Consider the following 25,706-nt stretch of genomic DNA (forward strand, 5'->3'; position numbering starts at 1 on the left):
ATTAAGACAATTCATCAGTAAATCACATGAGTGATTGGGATGATAAAACAGGAAAAAAACAGCTTGACTTGACTCATGCCTTGTGCAGCAAAGAAAAAGGGAGGGCTGTTTCTGATGAGGATGTGAAGATAGGTTGGATCATCATCTGCACAAAGCTGCTGTGCGCTACATTATTTCATCTTCACGTGTGCCCTAAAAAAATATGACAAGTGGAAAAAGCATGAGCTCAGACTTTGCAACCTGGCAGATATAATCCAATCAAGGTGCAGAGGGCCCAAATTGATGCATACATCATACTTTATATCTAATTTAAGACCGAGCTGACTGTTCTTGATCATTGCAATCCATTTCCCTTCCAAAACATCAAATTATTCCTATTCCCGTGTGACGTGTAATTTCGGACGTGAGAGCTGGAGCAAATCACTTGCAGACTACTTCATGGGGTGCTTAAAATGTGAGACAGGGGCCCGGGCGCGCAAACACAAGTATAAACAACCTCATCAGTGGACAAGCTTTGATAGAAAGCGTGTGAATGGTTCCTCCTTGATGACATTATTCTGAGTGCACCATCCGCAAGAAACAAAAAGTGCCCCATAATTGGGAACAGTCAGTGAGGTGGGCTGTGATTAATTCCAGCGCAATGAGCATTCTCTGTGGAGAGGATTTGTTATTGGACATCCTCCACACGGGCCACTCTGGAGCCTATCAGCAATCAGAAAGGGCTTTAGAAATAATTTCTACAACATTTCCTAAAGGTTATCACGGGGCATCTGTAGACGTCACCCTGACCCCAATGACCTCACCCTCATCACCAAGAATGGTCTTCCTCAAAGAGCCGTCTCTCAGCATCAGGTTGTTTGAATTAAGATGACGAGCAGTTCAAGTGCTGGATGAGGGATGATGCGAAAGGTACCGTCTGTAACTGGCACATCTTATCTACCAACATTATTAGCAAAGCTGAGACGCTATTTGCCATGTTACATGAACCTGCTGTCTGCCCATCATCACCCGCCATGGCCAGCAACAACATCATCCAAATTCAGTCCAGATGTCTCAGGCCTTCCAGCTTCAATATTTCACTCCCTCCTGGATTAACGTTATCGAGCGTGTCACTGATGTCTGCGGGATAACACCTCACAGCGCCTTCAGCTGCACCTCTTCAATGACTTATCCCACCTGCATTTTTGTGCTAAGAAAACATTATTAAATGCTGCTAACAAATACCTCATACTCACATGGCAACACAATGTTATGTTCACTTTTGACTCAAAAGGACTACTTTTTTATATTATTTCTGTGAAAAATACAATGACTCTTGTATGCATTAGTACACTCAAGGCCATACCATTTCATTAAATAGCAATGTATTTATTTGTCATTGTTCGCATTTAAATCTAAATCATGGCCAAGGAAAGGGCTTTATGTTGCTAAAATTGTTCAGACAGGACTTTCTTCTGCTTGCTTCAAATCGTTTGATATAAATATTTTGATGTTTAATTTATATGAAAAAAATGTATATTTCACATGTAGCACCTGAATCAAGAACATGAGAGTATTCATGCAAGAAACAGTAATACCTGATACCAAATGAAATTTGTAGCATTCAAATTCCATCCACGATTCAGGCAAAGTTTTCCTCAGGGGTTCAGGGGTCACACAAACTTCCAGGGTCAGTCTTCTTCTGAGGAGAGCTGTGCTCCTTCATCATGTACCTCCCTGTAGGCCGCCATGGGGCCGCTGTCAGGACTGTAGGTGTCCATGCAGATCTTCAATCCCTCAGACAGTTTTTGTGCTGCCATCTTGGCCTGGAGCTCCTGTCATGAACCAGAAAACATGACTAGACGCACCACACTAGGCTCAAGGAACGCTTAGTAACAACAGGTAGTTGCAGGTGAAATGCTGCCACCTAGTGCTGTTACAAGGATAAAGCATTCTAATGCAGTTGGCCAATAAAATGGGAATCTACTGTTAAAACGTGAATCTGGCAGATATTGACATAAAGTGACATATATGGTTGACATAGGATTTTCATTAACTGAGCAATTTGGACTAACCTGCTGTTTCTTAGTCTGTTCTCTCAGGAGGTCTGCAGACTCTTGCAGAGACAGAAGCTGGGCTGGGTTGTGGTGGAGAGGAGGTAGCTTTGCGGCCGTGATGTCATCCAGGTGTTTTTTGTCACGCTCCCTCCTGGCCTGTGCCGAGAGCGGAGACGACCCCTCAGACGACAGGCTGGGTGATGAGGGGTCAGACGGAGAGTTGTTGCCTCTGTTTGCTCGCCTGGAAAGTCAGGAAGGTTGAAAGGGAAACATTACTAATTACCCATCCATCTAACGCTTGTTCTCATGAGGGTCAATAATGAGCAGGAGACTATCCCAATTGACTTTGGGCGAGAGACAGGTAGCTAACCAATTGCAAGGTACATATTGAAAAACAACCATTCCCACCTCTGATCACTTTAAATTATCTAACTAGCTTAACATGTTAATAAATGATACAGTATAATAATGAAAGATATAAAAATTGTCATTTGATATGATCTACTCACTGGTTTGGTTTGAATTTATGACGAGGGGTGGAAGTATTCTCCGCCCTTTCAAGGACTGTTACAATGTGAGGCTTTTTTGACGTCTGCTTCCTGAGGAAGTAATTGTCCTCCTTATCCTTGTTTTTACCACTAGAACCAGTGCTAGTAGAGATGGTGACCCTTCCCAAGGCTTCTTCAAGGTCGCTCTCTTTTGTCCCAACAGAGTTCAGAGAAGCCCCAGAGGCGGCCATCACCATGGTTTCAGCAGCAGCCTCTCTGCTGACAAGTCCAACCACAGTGTCGTTGTCCTGCTCCGCATGAATGCAGGCAGGTAACGCTTCCGTCGACGGTGAGGTTGCTACCTCACTTTGCACCGCATGTTGCTGCACAGTGAAGGCTTGCTGGTATTTGGACTGGAATTCTGTTCTGGCTGCCGACACCAAACTCTTCCTCCTGTCATCTTCATCACGGTGCTCAATGGCAAGTTGTATCCTTTCTGCAAAGTCTCTCAGCTTCTTCCCTTTGTCAGGAAGAGTCTCTATTAATTTCCTGCAAACACAGCAAAATATCCAAATCAATCATTTACGGTATAGGTAAAAGATTATAATTACGGATGTCTGATATTGGCTTTATGCCGATATTGTCCAACTCAAGATATCGATATGTGTAACATGACATATCTGCTGTGGTGGAAGGAACACATGCGTTGCATTTTGAATCACTGTTGACAGTTTCATTCAAAACTCTTGACGTCTGATACAGCTCTTGAATTGGATGTTATTACATTGTACAATATATGTTGTGGGCCTAATGTTAAACTGTCCAGAAGGTCATTAAATATGTTGATTTATATAATTAAAAAAAAACCCGAAAGGACTCCTTATTCAGCTTGATAGTATCCCTCACCGCTGGTGTCCACCAATGGGTTCTAGGATTACTACCACAACAGGCACCGACCACCTTACGGCCACAGCTGCCTCGACAATGGAGGCAAGGATACTACTGATTATTTTAAGACAATGTATTGTCCAAGTTTGATGGAATAATCAAGTGTTGACAAGTCTGGCAGGGCGTTCTCCATATTTAATTGACAGCCCAACCTGTTCATCATGGAACATGCATTGTTAGAGTGTTTGTTTTGCTGGTTATTGGGCGTTTGAAGTCTTCATTAAACTAAGATTCAATACATCGTGTAGACCTTACTTGTTCGAGAGTACGGCGTTTTGTCGCAGCAGTAGTTCTTGGAGCTGTTCTCTACTTTGGTTCCTCAAGTCTCCCACCTGTCCCTGGCGCTCTGTCCACGGCGAGGACATCACAGCTAGCTAAACAAGTTAGTTACAGCCGCTCACGAACAGCGGAAACTAGCTATACACTTCTCAACGCGGCATTGTTCATAAAACAAACATTTTCAATCGAATCTGACGAAATAAATCAGTTGTTTGGTGGGCGATAAAGCTGAATTAATACCATTAAAGGCGATACATTTTGAAGAGACAACACTTTCAAAGTGTTCTTCTTCTTCTTTGGTAAGCATGAAATGCCTTCTACTTCCCCCAGTGGTGAAAGAGGGTACTGTGAGCACTTAAACACAATCAAAGGGTTTTAGCACCTCTCACAGGCCAGATATGTTATAGCAGGCATCCACAATGCTATTTGGGTCCAAAGCTAGTTGGAGTTTGAGTTAATTTAAAAAATGTCATTTTTCTCACATATGAATGCACAGTTATTCTTCTGACATAACTTACCGAACAAGTTGGCTATTTTTGTAATGCCAACATAACCATTTAGGTATGCATTTCGTCTGTAGAATTACATTCAAACCTTTATTTTCCACTGTTTATTCAAATTCAAATTACACTTATATCTATATTTCATAATAAATAACATTACAAAAAAAGATAATTGTCGTGTGTATATTGTGTGTGTAGATTAATAAATGACACACCAAAGTCATTGCATAGAAAATCTGTTATCAAACAACAATGATGATGTCGATAATGGACATAAAAATCAGAGAAAGGAATTTACTGTTTATTGCATATTCACTTACACATTAAGGAGGTACAGTTACTCATACAATATGGTCTTTAATATGGAAACACACGTTAGAGTATAATGCAGTTACTTGATAAATGTAGTTGCATACTTTTGTCTGTGGCTCAGGAGTGGCAGACATGTTTTTAAGGTCAATACACCCCCCTACGTTTTTGTCAAAAATCACAAAATTCAAACTCTGGTATTTTATGCCATTTTTGGGTGCTTCTGGGGCCCCTGTTGAGTGTGTGTGAGGTTTCCACTGTGTTTTTGACCAGAAAAGTGCATTAGAAACAAGTTGAAAAAAATGAAAAAAACGATACCCCCCTCCCCCCTTACGTTTTTTTTACAAAAATCACAAAATCCAAACTCTGGCATTTTATGCCATTTTTGGGTGTTTCTAGGGCCCCTGTTGAGTGTGTGTGAGGTTTCCACTGTGTTTTTGACCAGAAAAATGCAGTAAAAGCAAGTTGAAAAAAATATCAATATTTAATCCCACCACTGTTTCCCAAAGCAGTTTTTTTTCTGAAGGCATGCCATATATGCAAATAAATATCTTGTACATAATGTGATAATAACAAAACATTTTTATTCATACAGAGCGGATACAAAATGATAAGAAAATACACACATAAAATCTTCACTTTTGACTGCAGCCTTTTAGTTCGATTGCAGTGTGGGTTACATTATTGTTGTTGTAAACGAAAATACTACTGTATTTACAAAATATGCCTCTTCATATGAGATTATGTACACCTACAGTTTAGAACTTCATATTATATATCATGTTGTGAGGCATGATTCTAAACAACATCTAGAACCATATTTTTCACCAACTGGCCAGGGAAATAAGGAATAATGTTAGAAGGATTTCATAAACGTAAACATACAATGTTGTTCCGTTTTGCTAAGAAAATTAGCTACTTCTTTTTGTACAGAAAAAGCTTGAAACAAGTGTAAAAAGTAAACTGGGCTCTGATTGTAAGTAAATAAACATCAACTCCTTTATAAGGGGGTATTACCGCAAAGCGAGTTTAGCGGGTTAGCAAGCTGTGTTGAGGAGAAAGCCGGACTAGTAACGAAACTCATTCAACCAGAGCTTAAATTGGCTACGAAAGCGCTGCTGTGTCACTCTGTAACTCATGAGATGGCGTCACCATTTATTGAGAACCCGGTGGATGTGGGAACAACAGTATGACTGGAGTGGCTGTAGCCAGGGAATTAAATTCTCTATAAGAGATACTGTTTTTCAGCCGAGAGGATACGCTAAATTCGCTCACCTTTTGAGCCGAGCAGCAGGAATAAAATGCAATTGAAATATTAATAATTAGGCCAATGTTAACAGACGTATATTTCACAGTGGTCCTTGCGTGAGTACTCAGCCCGTTAGTCTTCCATATATTACAATATTTGCTGGAGGAATAAGCGCTTTGAGGCATTAATCAACAGCAACAAAACATTTATTCTAACAATAAGCAAATGTTTGTCACAAAGAAAGTCACCACAAAGCCGCAAAACATGTCAACAGTGCCACCTAGTGGTCGGCCACCAGCATTCTATTGCTGCAAAATAGACATATTTTGTGTAGTTAGTATAGTAAATCAATGTTAACTTGCGCATTTACAGGCTCGGCATTATTCTACACATTAATGTGAACACGTAAAGAGCACAAAGCTGAGAACCGGACTTGACAAAAGGAGTTGCTAACCATCGTTTCAAGTACCGTTTGGCGAATTTAGTTTTTGTTGAGTTGCATCTTTAGCCTGGGTTGGCTAACTCACTTTTGCAGAATACCCCCATGTGTCGATGCACTTCAAAAAATATAAATACGAGAGGTTTTACACGGTAAATAATGTCACTGTAAGTCATACAACATAATATGGTGTTCCTCACCAGTATTACAAACCACTGTGACATTTGTAACCTTTCACAAAGATGCCCGTAGCATTGAGATTTTCCAAACCAGTCTAAATATTTTTAGCTGTATTTATCTTCTTTTGCTAAGCTAAATGGCTGCTTCCTGCTTCTTAGTTGTGAAAAGAACTTACATATCTCCAAGAACTAATAATCCCGGTATATTACTGTATGTTTATATTAGCTGTTATTTCCATTAATTTCATGAATGGTGTATTGAGGCAGCGTATCCTTGGTTTTGCTCTTTGAGACGACGTTGAAGACTCGTCTTGATTGGACAGCGACTCAGCGTCCACCTCGTCTCTGAACTGGCTTGCTGAAGTTTGGGAATCGAATGAGTTTCGGCTGGAGTAGAACATTTCTCTCGGTGGTGTCGGGTTGGACTCTAAGAAGCGGCTGTACTCAACAGGCGTGTAGCGAAGTAAACTGGACTCCAGCCTGCTGGGCGGAGGATTGTTAGGCCTGAATGTCCTTACTTGTGTGGGCATTGTTAGGTACAGTGAAGGTAGGGCTGATGGTTCCGTGGGAGATGACGGGGGTTGAATGGGGAGTGTCGTTTGGGTGGGTGATGAAGGTGGTGTAGGGGATGAAGGTAGTGGTGGTAATGGAGGTTGTGTGGGTGATAATGGAGGTTCTGGCGGTAAAGGAGGTGGCATTTGTGGCGGAGGTGGTATGGCAAATGGTGATGGATCAGGTGGGGGGTGGTCTATGGGATTGAGATGATTCAGTTCATGCAGAATAGGAAGTTCAACATCATGCCACGGCACTTCTTCAACTCTGTTTGAACAGTCAGATGTTAAACAAAGAAACCCCGCCCCCTTGTCATTGCCACACCCCCTTCATTAAACACTCCACTATGTAATGTGTCCTGCCTTACCTTGGGAGAATATTGCAGACTAGTCTTTTCTCCCCAATGTCCATATCTTCTTCTTCACTATTCTGTGTGGACATAAAATACTTGAGCTTGTCTTCTAATTCATTATTCTAGGAAAAGGAAAAGAGGAGAAAAGACAAGACCGTCAGGTTCAGATTCATGCAAAGACTGCAGTCACCTTGTACACGTGAAAAGGTGCGCAAAAAGGGGCCTCAAAGTTCAGGTAATCCAGCATTCCGCACCAAATAGAAAGTCTTCTGCATCCACCAACCCACGTCGAACATCCCATCATGCACACACACGCAGCCTTACCTCACACTCCACTATTGCAATTCGGTCCAGCAGCTCTGAGATGAACATATCCTTCTGAGCGACTTGAGCTCGTAGTGTTTGCACCTTGACGATTTCAGCAAGAAAACATTGGTGAGACCATGGCATGCCATGTAAAAGAGCTGATCCAAGAGGATCAGTGTCCTGGAGGTCAAGCTTTCCATATAATGCTGTTAGCATGATTTCTGTGAGGATTAAAACCTGATTTGTATGAAATAGTGTCATTGGATGCTCTTGGTAGACATAGTAGAAGTTTGAAATCACCATGATTGTCATTTATGTCTTCATTCTTCTGAAGCTGCACGGCATGGCCAATGTAAACAACATGTTTTGACAACTAGTGTCTGTACACAAAACCTTATCGTCTTGCCAGTGACATTAAAAACAAAAGGACATCCTCAAATGACCTCTCTTACCTCCTCAATCATCCCTTTGACCTTCCGCTGTTGGCAGAAGACCATATCATTTAAGTGTTTGATTCTCTCTCTCAGACTTCCAGCTTCGACGTGCAGATCTTGGGACCTGCAAGACCACCAACAGTCAGCAAGACAAAAGTCGGAAACAGCTGTTTGAGCGGTAATCTCAACTAATTGTCTTCTCTTTTTAGAAACACATCAAATACCTTATGACTGCAGGTCCGTCTGTTGTATCACTCAGCTCCAGCAAGCGCTCACATTCCTGCAGTTTTTGCTGTAGTTGACTCTTTTCCTGTGAGATTGATCAAGTGTTTATTATCTGCACAAAGTACATGTAGCCATGTTGCTGTATTTTTTTTTTTTATGTGTTTACCGTTCCCATGCAGTCAAGTAGGCGCTCCACTTCACAGATCCTCTCATCCCTTTCTGCAATTTTGGCCTCTGCAATTTTGATGTTCAGCTCTGCTTCCTCTAGTCGTCTGATGTACTCATCCAGTTGGGCCTGGAGAAGCAAAAACATTGTTTGAAATGGCCCAGGACATGTTCTTTCTTTTGGCAAAGGATGTATCACGTTGATGAAAAAGCAAATAGTGCAGCACCTGGAGTATTTCAATCTCCTCCCTGTGTTTCCTTCGCTCTTCCAGCAGCTTTTCCTCGTAGTCCCTTTGGAGTGTCATGGAGAGCTCCATGAGGGCCCTGCTGTTGGCCTCTCGTGAAGATTCCACCTGGGCAAAAAGCAAAAATAACCACTGTGCTCGGCAGTATGCTGCATACTGATGCAGGAATGGCACCAAAGTGTAGATGTGGAACAGAAAAAGACAGTTGTAAATTCTGGATGGCGTGTGACCAGTTATAGGAAAAAATTACATGAGTGAAAGAAGGTCGGTTAGTTGTGGAATTGAGATGAACACCTTCATGTCTGACCTACAATATGTCTATTATTGTGACCCTCGGTCATCACTGTGTGGACTTTGCATGTTCTCCCCGTGCATGCGTGGGTTTTCTCCACGGACTCCGGTTTCCCCCCACATTCCAAAAACATGCTAGGTTAATTGGCGACTCCAAATTGTCCATAGGTATGAATGTGAGTGTGAATGGTTGTTTGTCTATATGTGCCCTGTGATTGGCTGGCGACCAGTCCAGGGTGTACCCCGCCTCTCGCCCGAAGACAGCTGGGATAGGCTCCAGCATAACCCGCGACCCTCGTGAGGATAAGCGGTAGAAAATGAATGAATTAATGTATTATTGTAGTGTGCAGTGGTTAAAAAGTATATTGCATCATACTGAGGGCTAATATTTTCATCACCTTATTTAACCTCAAAGGATGAACAATTTAACAGCAAGTGGACACTTAAAGTGGACAAATAAAGGACTTATTTTGTCAGAAGGTTGCTGAAAATATGATTCATATTCCCCACTATTTGAAGCAACTGCACGATTGTGCTTTCATACATCGGCAGTTTTTTTCTTTACCCGCTGCATTCAAAAAGGTGACAATTTGGCTAGACTTGCATCGCTACTGTGTTGGCTGTGCTATCATTTTTCTGATCAATACAACACATGGTGGCGCTATTATTACAACCATAAGCTTTGAATGTCTTGAAATTTCTCACACAGCTCAATGCTAAACGCCTAGTGAAAAAGCGTCCACATTTTCCACTGAGGGCCGCATACTGAAAATCAAATGTCACCATTTAATATTGTGACATATATTTTAAAATGTTGTAAAAAGGCTAAAAATATATGTTGAAAGACAAAGACAAATCATTGCGTAATTATTTGCTATTATTAGGAACATTTCTTCTGTATCACTGTGTACATTGTGCCTTTTTGCTCCTCTTTCCCCAGTACATAAAAAAGTGTGACACAGGCCAATAAAAAAAACAACTTGTGGGCGGCAAATGGTCCCAACATCGAAAGCTTTAAGTCTCGTCTTAAAACCCACTTTTATTCTCTGGCTTTTAACTCGGAGTGAGTCGTATGGTCCTGTGTCTTTTAGTTCCTCATTTTTATTGTAATTGGTTTTATTTTTTATACTTTTATTGCTTTGTTTCTTGTTTTTAATATTTTAATATCTATTTTACTATTTTATTTCTTAAATGATCTTTTAGTTTTGGATTATTACTTTTTAATTTTACTAGTCTGTGCAGCACTTTGGAAACTCTGTTTATAAAATGTGCTATATAAATAAAGTGGATTGGATTGGATTAGGCCACACTTTGCATACCTAAGAAAATGTAAAAAAAAAAAAAACTAGCTGTCCGGTAGGTGACATTGTAGCCGTCTATGATGCTGCAATGTACAGTTATATTTTATGAGGTTGAATTTCTGATACAGCTCTTGTATTGTATCTCATTATATTGTTCCTGTGAAGACGTTCAGGATGATTGCTGTCTTTCCACCTGTTAGTCACATAAAGGCATAATGAAACGTGGCGAGCAAAACCGGTCAGGACACATGCAAACAATACACTGTGTATACCCAAGGTGTCATCTTTTCTCACATATTGCTGCACAACTCGTCCGACGTCTCTTATCAGACTTTTTTTTCTGGAGGAGACTGACTAGTCACACCAGTGGGGTGACAACTGTGTCCATGAATGTGTCAGAGCAGGTACTTCCACAGTAAAACGTTGTACTTTCTGCACAAACATCCTACCTGAAGTCTTAGATTTTGGTTTTCGGCATGTGCCGCAGCCAGTTCTCTCTCCTTGTCTCTCAGCTGTTCTTGTGTTTTCGTACAGGTGCTGCGTAAACTCTTCATGTCCTCTCTTACGTCCACTCGGGTTTGACAGTTCTCTAGGAGGGATTTCTGCAAAGACAACACAAATGGTTCCACGTCTTACTGTTATTTTGTGCACGATATCTTCATGTTGGCAGTCAGCTACCTGCAGGCCAATGTTGGCTGATATCAGGGTGCTGTTCATCTGATCAAATTTGTCCATGGCTGCCGTGCGAACCTTTACCTCGGACTCCAGATTCCTGCGGCGGGAGTTGGCAACCTGTAAAAACATATGCATGGACTTGACTGATGACCTCTTGACTGATTACCATTGGAATGTATATGTATGATGATGTAATGTATGAGGCGGCACGGCGGTCTAGTGGTTAGCGCGCAGACCTCACAGCTAGAACACCAGGGTTCAATTCCACCCTCGGCAATCTCTGTGTGGAGTTTGCATGTTCTCCCCGTGCATGCATGGGTTTCCTCCCACATTCCAAAATCATGCTAGGTTAATTGGCGACTCCAAATTGTCCATAGGTATGAATGTGAGTGTGAATGGTTGTTTGTCTATATGTGCCCTGTGATTGGCTGGCGACCAGTCCAGGGTGTACCCCGCCTCTCGCCCAAAGACAGCTGGGATAGGCTCCAGCACCCCCGCGACCCTCGTGAGGAAAAAGCGGTAGAAAATGAATGAATGAATGTAATGTATGATTTTAAAAAAACATATCCGAATTTATATAGCATACCATACAGCAGACATGCAGTGTTCTAACCACATGATGCGCTTACCCTTATTTCCTGTGAGAGCTTGTGCACAGATTGCTGCATGCCTCCAAACTGGCCATACATACGCTCTCTGACCTTCTCCAAGGAATCCCTCACCTGTACAAGCACACAAAGAGCATCGTCATGGGATTCACCATACCATCTAACAAACAAGCAAGTAGATGTCACTCACCTCCCTGATGTACCTCATTTCATCATGAAGGTGATGGACAGTCCACTCGCGCGCCATCACTTCCTGTTGTCTGTCCGTGTTGTTCCTTTGCACTACGCCATACATTTTAGGGCCACGCTGCTGCAGCGAAGGCTCTGGCAGCCCATTGGTCATGTCACTGAGGTGCTGAGGGAGACAAGGACGCACTACTCAGGTTTCCTTCAGCTTGGACTGTTCGTTTTTGTGTGCATCCTGCCTGTGTGTGCACAATCGCTCTAAGAGGCATTTGTGTTTGTTGCACGTGCTTACATGTGTGCAGCACATCAAGTCTTTGCAGCACTGTTGCTGCTCTATAGTGGAAACAGGAAGTTGGGAACGGATGTCAAAAAAAAAATGAAAGAAGGTTGAATTGAGGGTGTCAGGTTTCTAAAACCCAGAACCTGAGCTGCTGTTCTTTCTGCCTGCTGGACCAGCAGCAGCCAGTGGACCAAACCAAACATTTTAAGAAGTGCTAAAAACAAATATTGAATGTCTCTTATTTAAATTCTGTGTCGCTCTGTGTAGTCTGGTGGGCCTTTGTCATGTTAATCATGTGTCTACATTGCATTGTTTGATGTGTACACTGTTCATGGCTGAAATTACTAATATAATAACTAATATAGAACTGTGAACCAAACAGACATTGAGCGATTTAGGTGCTTTTATGTTGGACAAATGGGACTTAAAGGGCACCTATTATGCTAATTTTTGTCCGTTTGTATTGAGTTGTGGACTCCTATAGAGCAAACAATAACCTTAAGCTTTCTAGATCTTCTATTATCTGCACCTAATCCAGCTGTATTTCCAAAGCGGTCTGTTTTCATTTATTCCACCCACAGCCCGCCTCAAAGCACGGCCCTTCAGCTGTGATTGGTCCCCCTCAGTTTGTACAGTGAACATCTTGTACAACTTGTACCCAGGCATGCCCATATAAGAAAGTCCGGTGTTAGAAAAAGCTTTCTGAAACCGAGCGTTGTGAGCCACCCCAAACCTCATTATCTGAAAGTTTGGTATCGTTTAACACAATATTACAATATTCTATCTACATTTTTAGGTCATAAAAGTGGAAAAAGCACAGTAGGACCCCTTTAAATTACAACACTCATCATTGTATATACTGGAAATTTCCACCAGCAAGGTATGAGAAAATATTGCTTATTACTAATCAAAATCAGTCAGCCGATAAGCTGGTTTATCATCATAAAGGACATAATATGAACATTACATTTCACAGGCTGGGACCAATTTCCTGAAGTTGATATTACTACTATTGCAACACATCATCAGTAAGGTAAAAGTGACCTGTCCCATGATGGTCTTATCCCAGCTTATGTTCCCATATTTATTATCTATCAACAATTACCTGAAAATTCCTGTCAAATGTATGCATGAAATACACATAATCATCATAATACATATTTATCCAATTAGTTGCAATGTATCATCAAAAGTGGTGTGACGATTAGAAGCATGAAATCCAATACAAAACCTGCATCAACAAAGACAACGATGCTCAGTTTTTATTGGTAGATATAACAATATGTTTATTATTGTGGTAGCCTGCAGCAGTGCAAAACTATACTTCATCACACTGAGAGTTGCTTCTAATACTTTGGCTGTCAGGTAGTAAAAGAGGTTCATTCGGGGGTCTTCCAAAACTGAGCATTGCTTTCTTTGTAAAAGCAGAATTAATGATAGAGCTCTTGGATTGGATCCCATTAAATGGTGTGGTCGGTATAGTGTCTACTATTCATATGGAGGAGCCTACCTGCTTGGGTGACTCTCTACCAGCTGGCCTCTCCCTTTGGATGAGCCCATTCCTTTTTTTCCAGCCATCTTTGTCATCCTGCACAGAGATAACACATGTGCTCATGAACAGGATGGGACTTTAAAACATATTCAAACTAATGTTTTGTTTTTTTTCTTCAACAAGCATCCATCCACTTTTCCACCAAGTAGCTCCTCCAACTGTTTTTGTGGCACCTTGTGTTTTGCTTTTGCAGAGCTCAAAGTAGTAGTAGTATTCAGCACTGCAACCCCATCTATAGGTTCAGGATTTTAAAAAGTACTACATAAGATGGTGGGCCAAATCATCCATCTCTCACTCCACTGTTGCAAGAAAAAAAACGCAGGGCGGAAGGAGGGATACCAAAGTGCTGCACCATTGCTTTTGCAGACTTTTATTGAAAATAAAGTTAAAATACGAGGCTAGCGGTTAGCATGTTGGCCACATAGTCAGGAGATCTGGGTTTGAATCTCTGTTTGGGCATCTCTGTGTTGAGATTTCTTGTTCTCCCTATGCATGACTTTTCCCTTTCCCACATTCCGAAAATATGTAGGTCCTAATGAGGATAAGCGCCATAGAAAATGGATGGATGGACGTTAAAATACAGAAAATTTACGGGAAACTATTTAAACTGACTAGTGAGAAAGATGGACAAAAAACAGGAGTTTTTTTTTTTTGGGGGGGGGGGGGGGGGGGCAGGGTTTGGCTGAATTAACTTCATTTTGGGCAGGGTTCCTACAGTCCAAATGTGCATAGGTGGAAAAGGGGCTTATGTATCTAAACTAACATTCCAGACCTGTTGTCTATCAAAGGAGGCGTCAGTCTCCACATGCAGTCAAGATAAGAGCGAGGAGGACCAGAACAAAGACCCCAATGTTGTTTTTACATGGATGCAGGCCAGCCTCACATTTCTCCAACATTACTGCTGCAAAATGATGAGGTTGTCCCAACAGTGCTGCCATGTGGAGTTGAGTTCCACTGCCATGTACAAACAACTTAAATGCTCGTCTTTGCGAGTAATTACACACCAACGCAATAATAAAACACTTTACTGAGTCATTGAGAGGTCACAAAGCTTCCTCTGTGTCTTTATTATGAAGGACAGACAGACTCATTGAAGGATTGAGTCAAGGCCACTTTGAGGTGAATGGATGTTTGTGGTAATGCAGTCAGTGTGTAGACGTCTTTTGTGTGGCATGTTTCCTTCTTACGTGACATGAAGATGACATATCATGTCTCAGCTAGGACATTCTGGTTGCTTGGATGATGTCCATGTTGTATCACATTGCGGGACACTCCCTTTCTATATTTGTAGCTCACAAAAACATTTGTTTGGATTAAATGTACAACACTTTTGTTGTAGTCCTCTCAAAATGCTGGCATTATTCCTGCAGCATCATTGAAGGAAGTCAGGAGGAATTAAATTCCATGAGTTCCAAAGACCCAATGAAGTATGAGCACTGCTGAGCAGTGGCGGAGCCAGAAATTTTTAACTGTGGTGGCCAAGGTGAGACCAGTGCTCACATAGTGGTAGCACACACTGGCAATAAGTCTACATGACATTCATAATTATTCATTCTTATAATATTATTTATTGTTATAGCTGAGCTGTATCCCGAGGACATGCATGGTGTCTGGATTCTGCTTACGATCATGACGGCCAAAAACCACATAGAACGTAATACAAAAGTATACGTCAATCAGCAATCGCGTTTTGACACCAGACTCCTAGGCATGCCCATTAATGCTGCAGCAGACTGAGCTTCCAATATTAACAAATGTCAAAGTCAACATAGTGAGACAACTTGACAGGAACCAACCAAAGCAGGGGTCTCAAACTTAATTTACCTGGGGGCCACTGGAGCTAGGGTCTGGGCAAGGCTGGGCCGAATCAGGTTTTCCAAAAAAAAAAAAAACTTAAACTTAAACTTTCACATCAAGGCAGGGGCCTCAAACTAGTGTCCTGCGGGCCACATTTGGCCCGCGGACCGCGTGTTTGAGACACCTGAACCAAAGTAATCGTGGGAAACGGGCAAAGCGTCAACATAAAATAGATAGCTCTTAAAATTGTGTGCTGCAGTGAAATGCGTCCAAGCTGAAACGGTGATTAGAGTGAAGTAATGTTCCGCACCACAGAGCCACATTTGTCCAAACATTGTCCTGCAGTCGTCAGGGTGGCACACAGGGTGGCCGGCGAGTGGCAAGGGCAGGGGCCGGGCCCTCCCTGGCCACCCTGTAGCTCCACCCAGAGTTACTTAACTTTGTAACTTTGAGCATTGCACAAAGAAGTCAAAGCTCCTGAACTTTGCTTTTTCCTTCAATCCGCCATTTATTGATGTGTATCTGTAGTGTCTTGCAATGCCCCTGCGCTATCTGGAAATACTCCTTGTAATATATTACATGACTGATTAGGTTAGGTTAGGTAGTCACACTGATGTGGTTCATTGAAACAGTCCTGGGTCATTAACCCTGTGGTTGACGGACTAAAACCATCCATCCTGTGAGTTGGCAATAGTTCATTCTGTGAGGTTGCTGACATGTTTCTGACTAAAAGCCAGAAATGAAGACACCGAAACTACAAGTCCTTTGGGGTATGACATGGACACAACCTGCTCTCCCTGACATCCCACAGGGTGGAGGCTCAATCTCCATCTGGACAAAAGCACTCACTTAGGGCATGTTTACTCGGGAACAATCTCGTAAATGCAAAAGGTTCACACAGTATTGCAACATCCCCTAAAATACTGTCATTTACATGTCATAACTTATAACTACTAGGGATGTCTGATAATATCGGCCACCGGCAACACAAACACACACAAGGGAAGTTTATAGCATAACCACGCGATGTGGTTGTTCAGAAACACAACCACTAGCGGGGGCTACATTATGTTCTCGTCAATTATGTTCTAGTGCACTGTGTATATTCTCAATCATGGCATTTGGGAGGTTGACTTTGATTAGCAACTTATCAAATCAAACCATAGTACCATTAAAGACTGAAATGAGGCCTATAAAAAATTTAAGAGTGGTGCTAAAGGGTAAAGAGTGCAGAATACGATTGAGGTAGTGGTTTATTTAATGTGAAATATTTTGTTGTATATTCAAATTAAAGTGGAACCTCGGTTAGCGTATGCCCCGATTAACATGTTTTTTGGTTAATGTAAAAACATTTGCTGTTGCAGTTAACATATACACTCATCATGTTGTGTTATTAGTACACTGTGTGAGGCTAACTGTGTTCTTAAAGGGGATCTATTACACTAAAGCAAATTCAAGGGGTCTCAAAATTCAATTTACCTGGGGGCCACTGGAGCTAGGGTCTGGGCAAGGCTGGGCCGCATCAGGTTTTCCAAAAAAAAACAAAAAAACGCATTTATTAAAAACAGAAAAATGAATAAACTTTGCTTTGGTTCCGATTTTCTACAATAAAAGCTCTGATAAAACATTCCACTGTTCTCAAATATCTTACTTTTATATCTCTTACATTTTTCTACACAAAATAAGATCAAGAATAAAGAAAATCAATCAATCAGTAATAAATAAATATAATAATAATAAAATTAAATTAAAAATTAAGAAACCACATATAGTTGGTGGGTAGACAAATGCAAACGCAACTGCAGGGTCTTGAGACACATGCTAACTCGCAAACTAGAGAGCTAGCGACCGGTAGCCTCCAAGTTATTTCCTTTAAACTTAAAAAGCCAAAAACTTACCACTTCCACACAGATAGGGAGGATAACTATTAGCAGTTATTTAACCTTTAACATGAACATTAATCAAACGTAATATTTTTTTCTGGGTACATGATACCATACAGTATCCATATCAAACTTGCGCATTAAACTTTCATATAAAGGCGGGGGCCTCAAACTAGTGTCATGGGGGGACGCGTGTTTGAGACCCCTGCACTAAAGTGTATGAAACAGCTGGCCCGCTATTACTGGGTTTGACATCCATCCATCCATCCATTTTCTATACCGCGTATCCCCACTAGCGTTTGCTGGAGCCTCCTAAGCAAACAGCAACTATTTGTGTACTTGTCTTAGTTAGTAGTCAAACTAAAGTACACTGTACACGTCATCACAGGCAACATGTGTGTTCCTCGCCTTTCAGTGTTCTACTGGTGAGGACCACACCTACTAGGAAGGGAAGCACGCTCCCTGTGTTATCAGCGTGTGTGTATGCTGACAAGACAAGTCATGGATCAAAGTTCAAAAACAACACAACTACGATCCTATGAGTATCCAGAACAGACACACAACAAACAACAAAACAACACAACATATCTCATGCTGTCATCTTAAATCCAAAAAAAAAAGCCAGGGTGGCGTCACTCAAAGGAAACACTTGCCGTGCCTGCGGTGTGTGTGCACAACAAAGATAAACACAGCAATCTGTTGCTTCGTTTCTATATGTTAAAAATGTATAAATGTGAATTAGATGTATAATGCAACTGAGGTCATAGTGGGGAAAGAATGTGCATCACATGACCATGCACACGCCCTTCTGTCAGGATTACATAAGACACATCTTGAGGAAATTTGTTTCAGTCAAACTATGTGGACATCAGGCAGGATGGCTAAGGGTGCAATATCAGGGATGGAGACAGTAAAAGGTACTTACCGCATCCGAATAAGCAGATCTGGACTCGTTGTTTGCGGCATCTCCTGCGTGGAGGGTCAAACGGAGGCGTCGGATTGACCTCTGAGGAAAAAATAGTCAAAAAATCAGTTATGCCAATCGGAATAATGTGTATCTCAATACTTTTGTCCAACTTTAACAAAGAACCAGTTCATCTCTTACGCTTTGGTTTTCATGTCAACAGATAATGATGGTTCTTTTCTTCTTCTTTTTACACTTAATATTAATATTAACATTAGGTCAGCTTTTTACACAATGTTATAAAATGAGATTCTATTTGTCATATAAGTTGAGCTCAAATAAACTCTCATGGGTTAACTTCTTTTTACGACCAAGTGGTTAGCGCAGAGGCCTCACAGCTGGGAGACCCGAGTTCAATTCCACCCTCGGCCATCTCTTGTGTTGAGTTTGCATGTTCTCCCCGTGCATGCGTGGGTTTCACATTCCAAAAACATGCTAGGTTAATTGGCGACTCCAAATTGTCCATAGGTATGAATGTGAGTGTGAATGGTTGTTTGTCTATATGTGTCCTGTGATTGGCTGGCGACCAGTCCAGGGTGTACCCCGCCTCTTGCCCGAAGACAGCTGGGATAGGCTCCAGCGTAGGGTAAGCGGTAGAAAATTAATGAAAGGATGAACAGATGTTACCAAATGTTGGCAGTGTTTTGTGACGGTGTTACATATTGATTAACATTTTTTTACACTAGTAACGGGAAAAAAGTTTTGTGATGGTGACAGTTTGACCCTGGAACAGATTATTTCTTCCTACTTCCTATGGGGCAAATAGCTACAAGTGTCTATAACATGTATCTTTTGGAAAAGTTGTGTAAATGTAAAAAGAAAATTGATTGCCAGAATAATACACAATGAATAAATATTTTATACATTATAAACAAAATAAATAATGTAAGTATTGTTAAAAAAATACTGCATTTAGTACTTGCATGCATTCAGTTGACAGGAGGTTTTTCTTCATGAAAGCAGGTTTAAATGTCAGTAGTGTTATGTCAGAGCAATGTTCAAATAAACATGACAAGCTGTCTGCCTGCAGCACATTCAACTCCGCTTACATGTTCTTCTATTACACATTTTCACCAACAAATACAGTGCTTGACAAGAGAACATACACTAAATGCAGAGGAGGGAGGGGTACAAACACACACCACAGTGTTTGCAAAATAGAGTGTAGAGTAAGAAGAGAGTGTAATAGACTGTGAACGTCCTTCCACCGAGGGACTGAGGGACTTCTTACCTCACTGCTGGACTCTGGAGAGTCGGCGGTAGTTGTGGTGCTGGAAACCGTTCGCCCAAGCCCGTAGTGAAGCATGTCTACTCTTGTGTCCACTCCACGGCTCCACGGTGTGTCTCCCCCACCCCTTCCCCAGCCCAACAGACCCTCCTCCCACTCTTCCTCTCAAAGCCCCTTCCTGACTCTCATCGGCACTATGGAGCAAGGGAAATTCCACTCTTGTTAAAGTATGGCGAGGGTCACTCTATAGCCGCACAGGTTCACACTCAGGAACAGGAACACAGCAGAGTCATTGTTTGATTCCCAACCCGGCTGCTGTACAGTCCACCTGGCTTGACAGGCTTGTCAGTCTCTCAGCAAGCTCTCGTTCTCTCTGAGCTCCCATCAGACCTGTTGGGCCACATTTCACCCTCCTGCTCCTCTGCCCTGAGAGCAAGATATGCGCAGGGCGGGCTGGGCCCTCCCACCTGGCTCGGGACAGGTGGAGCTCTAATGACAGGTACATCTCAAGTCACAGGAAAGAACCAACACAGTATCACTACAAAATATGTACCTGAACTAGAAATTGTAACTGCCTGAGAAAGAACATGGGAATGCTGAGAGAAAAGTCAAGACGTGAATGGTGCAGCAATCTTCTTAGACCATGCAAATCCAGTCATTAAAAACAGTCAAGCGTACATACTGTATATCAGGGGTCTCAAACTCAATTTACCTGGGGGCCACTGGAGCTAGGGTCTGAGCAAGGCTGGGCCGCATCAGGTTTTCCAAAAAAATAAAAAAACGCATTTATTAAAAACAGAAAAATATACAAACTTTTTCAGTGCTTTGGTTCCCATTTTCTACAATAAAAGCTCTGATAAAACATTCCACTGTTCTCAAATATCTTAATTTTTATTTTTCTGCACAAAATAAGATGAAAAATAAATAACCAAATCAAGAATAAAGAAAATCAATCAATCAGTAATAAATAAATATAATAATAATAATAAATCGGCAAATAATAAAAACTTAGGAAACCACATATAGTTGGTGGGTAGACAAATTATTTTTTTCAGATTAAAATGAACAAAGCATTATTAGATCCCTGTAGACATGACAAAACACGACTATAGTCACATTTATACTTTTTTTATTTACAACATATTGCGCAACTGCACAGTCTTGAGACACATGCTCACAAACTAGAGAGCTAGTGACCTAAACGGTAGCCTTCAAGTTATTTCCTTTAAACTTAAATAGCCAAAAGCTTACCACTTCCACACGGATAGGGAGGATAACTATTAACAGTTATTTAACCTTTAACATGAACATTAATCAAACGTAATAATTTTTTCTGGGTACATGATACCATACAGCATCTACATCAAACTTGCGCGGGCCGCACTAACATTAAACTTTCATATCAAGGCGGGGGCCTCAAACTAGTGTCCTGCGGGCCACATTTGGCCTGCGGGCCACGTGTTTGAGACCCCTGCTGTATATATTGTTTTCACATCAGAATCGCAGGCAATGGTATTAAGCTTGACCTTTGAAACTTAAATAGCCAAAAACTTACCACTTCCACACGGATAGGGAGGATAACTATTAACAGTTATTTAACCTTTAACATGAACATTAATCAAAAGTAATATTTTTTTCTGGGTACATGATACCATACAGCATCTACATCAAACTTGCACGGGCCGCACTAACATTAAACTTTCATATCAAGGCGGGGGCCTCAAACTAGTGTCCTGCAGGCCACATTTGGCTCGCGGGCCGTGTGTTTGAGACCCCTGCTGTATATATTGTTTTCACATCAGAATCGCAGGCAATGGTATTAAGCTTGACCTTTGAAACTTAAATAGCCAAAAACTTACCACTTCCACACGGATAGGGAGGATAACTATTAACAATAGTATTAAGCTTGACCTTTGACCATGACCTTAAGGATGTGGCATGTGGAAAGCTTCCAAACCGAGGTCAATATCAAAAATATTCTGCAGGTGTTGACATGTTTACATGTATAAATTGTCTATAAACACTGGATTTGCGCTAAAACTAGTTTCAGAAGATCATACGTATTCTTGGCATGTTAAAGCACCTGCTCCTGGGAAAGCGACAGTAACACCTAAGCAGCCCTGCACTGTCCGTAACCTGAGGACCACCTGTATATGTAATATATTGTAAGATAAGCATGACTTGACCAAGGAGACACAGTGTGGCACCTTGCTGTTACAACAAATAAATCATTGATGAGGATGATAGCGATAAAGAGGAGAGAACGCATTATTTTTTAATGTCACTGTTCGCATGGCAACATAACAGTGTCGCCTGTTGTGTGTGTGTATTTGTAATTCGTTGGAGGAGCACAGAAGACAATCGTCCTGACAACCGGATCACATTCCACCTCTGATGAGCCTGGCGCCACTCCCTCTTAATAGAAACTAGTAATGAACGCCTCGATGAGTACATGCTGCAAGGCCCATGTCAAATATAATGAAATAAACAATCCAAGAGCTATTCCCTCAGGGTTGACCTAGTTAATGTGTAACCAGACATCAAACATAGGCTTTTTTCTGCACTTATGGTTGTCTAATATCACGTGGACCTCCTCTCACATAAATATACATCACATTACTTAAAACATGCACGCATGTCATTACAAAACCACTAGGACAAAAAGTGCTTCCAGGTGTTCCTGCTGTATGCTCGCCAAAGCTAACACAAACTAAACTAACTAAACTAACAAATATAAGAGCGACGCTTCACAATACAGCATTGGTTCCAAAAACGAGCCACCGGGGGGACCTTTTGAAGTAGGCGCTTCAAATACTGTAAAGCGACGCACATTACTTCATTAGGGCACCTGCACAATGGAATGACATCCGACAAGACTGGTGTCAAAAATATGCCTTACAAAGAAGATAATTACAAATATTTTTCTGATATTCATTACAGCGGTGGTGTACAACCGGGACCTGTTTCTAATTAACTGCAACTACATTCACAATAATAACCGCAACTATTATTAATCCCTTACTGCAGTAAAACTCTATGAAAGATGCAGTATCTACAATAATAAAAACAATACATGTATTTAAGTATAAAATAAAAACACTACTACTGTATATAAGATTGCCTATGATGATAAAAAGTTAATTGAACATGTAACTGAAAGTGTCATTCTTGGATCCCATTAGCAGAGCTACCCATTGTAGTGACTGGTGAGTTACACTACATTTTGTGCACAACTGATATATAACTTGCTGTGGTTGCACCTATTACTCATGTTTTTTAAGTTAAATAGCACATAATTCCATATTTTTTTGCATGGATGACAACCATATGAGTTATTCATTCATTCATTCATTCATTCATTTTCTACCGCTTTTTCCTCACAAGGGTCGCGGGGGGTGCTGGAGCCTATCCCAGCTGTCTTCGGGCGAGAGGTGGGGTACACCCTGGACTGGTCGCCAGCCAATCACAGGGCACATATAGACAAACAACCATTCACACTCACATTCATACCTATGGACAATTTGGAGTCGCCAATTAACCTAGCATGTTTTTGGAATGTGGGAGGAAACCGGAGTACCCGGAGAAAACCGGAGAGAACATGCAAAACTCCACACAGAGATGGCCAAGGGTGGAATTGAACCCTGGTCTCCTAGCTGTGAGGTCTGCGCGCTAACCACTTGACCGCTGTGCCGCCCCATATGATTTATTAATATACATAATTTCACAACGTAAAAGTGTTGACTGAGGTGAGTCAATGTTTTACGTGCACTGTGCATTATAATGACTGTTTTTGATACATCTCAAATACCTAATACCTAAACAAAATTCTTAAATATGTATGGTCTGGACTTCATCGCATGTAGTTGACATCTCCAGACATGGATGGAGAACATGCAGTGGGGTCACCAAATCCTTGCAGTGCAGCAGCTCTCACTTTGCAATCCACATGGTTGATGTCTTAAGAAGCCACGTGCTACGATGGATGTTTGTGCACAAAGATGACACAAAAGTGATCAAAATGCACCGACAGACATTGATCACAGCTCTGAACTCAAACTAAAAAGCTTTCATCAGCGTCAATGTCAAACTAGACATGCGATGGAAGCCTAAGGGAGCAAATGTCTCAGCATAGCAGGAAGAACCTGCTCTCAGGGTTCATGTGTTTTACAATCACAGCCATGTGCCTCTGTTGATGGACATGTTACTGTAAACGCCATAATGTCTGAAGACGCACAGCTAAATCATGCATACCTGCATGCACATGCCACATACTAACTGATTGGTACTGTATTTTGCTTCACACTGTAAATACTGTATAGCTACATGTGTGTACTGTATATACAGTATATGCACATGTATAGTGGAGGGGAAAAGTGTTTACATACTCCCTGATTTTTGTTTTTTTTTTGGAAGAATTCATGATTCAATTTATCACAGCAAGTCTTCCAGGTCCTGAAGCAACAAAACAGCCCCAGACCATCACACTACCACCACCATATTTTACTGTTGGCATGATCTTTTTCTGAAATGACTTTTAAGCCAGATGTAATGGGACACACACCTTCTGAAAAGTTCAACTTTTGTCTTGTCACACCACAGAGTATTTTCCCAAAGGTCTTGGGGATCATTGAGATGCCTTAATGTTTCTTTTTGTTCAGCAGTGTTTTTTGTCTTGGAACCCCACCAGTTTGACCCAGTGTCATTCTTATAGTGGAGTCATGAACACTGACCTTAACTGAGGCAAGTGAGGCCTGCAGTTTCTCTGGATGTTGTTGTGGGGTCTTTTGTGACCACTTGGATGAGTCTTCGCTGCGTTCCGGGAGTAATTTTGATTGGTCGGCTACTCGTGGGAAGGTTCACTGTTGCATGTTTTGTCATTGACTAATATTTACATTTGTTTGATGATCTGAAACACAAGTGTGACAAAAAAATCAGAAATACTTTTTCACACCACTGTATGTATATGGACACGCTGGTGTGGTTACAATTTCCTTTTTAATATAAGTGATTTATGGCTGTCGTCTTAAAAGGTAAATGTTTATAATACAGTGTATATATACAGGAGTACCAACTTTGAACATAAGCTGCAAAGATGATGGGCTTTTAATTTCATAACACATTTCTTATGTTGGAGGTATTTCTACAATTATGTTCCTTTCATGTAGCCTAAATAAGACAGTACACTGTTTTCACAATAAACTAATATTGCTAAAATATTTTTTCTTTCTATCTTTCATATTATCTTATCCATTATACAATTATATAAATATAAAAGTTAAATCAGTCCAATAGCTTTTCATTGAGAAATGCGGTGTTGAAAACATTCACTCTAGTCCAGATGGCCGCTAGAGGGCAGTATGGTGCTATACCAGTCATCAATTGACAACATTCGAATTCCATGTAATAGTCAGTACTGTTTGGTTTCTCGTTAATCCCCGGAGATTTGCGCAACCTATATTGTTTTGTGTAAAGACAGGAAGCACAACATTAGCTGCACTGGATTTACTTATTAGTACTTACAATCAGTGTGGTGAAAGTCAGTGAAGCACTTGGAGGAATCCTAAGAATGATCGCATTGTTCCGAATGTTTTTGTTTGAGAGACCCTACGTGGTGTTAGCCGCTCCACCTAGCACAGACTTGGGTGAACAGGGGCCACTCAAAAGGTCAATTTGTAGGTTTTCACGCTGAATAGCAACAAACGGAAGGTCACAAGACCAGAGGCCCCAAAAGTCCACTCCGAAGGATTGATTGTCTTAGCATAGTTTCTCTCACTTTAAACATCGTCATTAGTCATCATTAAAACTGCTTCATTTTTTCACAAGAGTTAAAAGTTGAGTAGGTCTCAAACTTTACAAATTAATTGACCTTACTTTCCTTTTCACCACTCGTCCACCGTGCTAACCAGCTGTACTCTTAGTTGCAATTACATGTACTCACCACAAGAGTGTGCGACTCACAAACCACACTAAGTCACGTTAAAGGAGACCTATTATGTTTTTCCTATACTATAAATGTAGTTAAAATGTTGTATTCTCGTGTTAAACGATGCCAAAGTTTCAGATAATTACATTTGCGCTTTTGGAAGTAAGCCCTAAAAGACATTTGGGATGGCTCTGAAAGCTCGGATTCAAAGACTTTTCTATCATCGGCTCGCTGTGACATCACAGTGAGCCAGCCTTAGAGCTCTTTAGACAGTTAAACAAGAAAACAAAGCCAGAGATAAACACTTGA

The 25,706-nt window shown here is 41.2% G+C and overlaps 1 protein-coding gene across 1 annotated transcript; it reads right to left on the bottom strand.

Moving 5' to 3' along the window:
* Positions 1-1,600: 1,600 nt before the first annotated feature.
* Positions 1,601-20,106, bottom strand: polr2m (RNA polymerase II subunit M). The gene is made up of 19 exons (XM_058089782.1): positions 19,478-20,106; positions 18,208-18,288; positions 13,561-13,638; positions 11,775-11,939; positions 11,606-11,698; positions 10,980-11,093; positions 10,751-10,903; positions 8,692-8,817; positions 8,466-8,594; positions 8,299-8,384; positions 8,093-8,198; positions 7,659-7,742; positions 7,350-7,456; positions 6,641-7,249; positions 6,452-6,482; positions 3,728-3,846; positions 2,546-3,073; positions 2,055-2,277; positions 1,601-1,814 (listed from the first exon to the last, which is right to left on the bottom strand). Exons 1-19 carry the CDS (start codon positions 19,550-19,552, stop codon positions 1,671-1,673), a joined length of 3,051 nt encoding a protein of 1,016 aa, XP_057945765.1. The 5' UTR covers positions 19,553-20,106; the 3' UTR covers positions 1,601-1,670.
* Positions 20,107-25,706: the final 5,600 nt, after the last annotated feature.

Source organism: Doryrhamphus excisus, chromosome 12 (genome assembly GCF_030265055.1).
Source record: "Doryrhamphus excisus isolate RoL2022-K1 chromosome 12, RoL_Dexc_1.0, whole genome shotgun sequence".
Classification (NCBI taxonomy): domain Eukaryota; kingdom Metazoa; phylum Chordata; class Actinopteri; order Syngnathiformes; family Syngnathidae; genus Doryrhamphus; species Doryrhamphus excisus.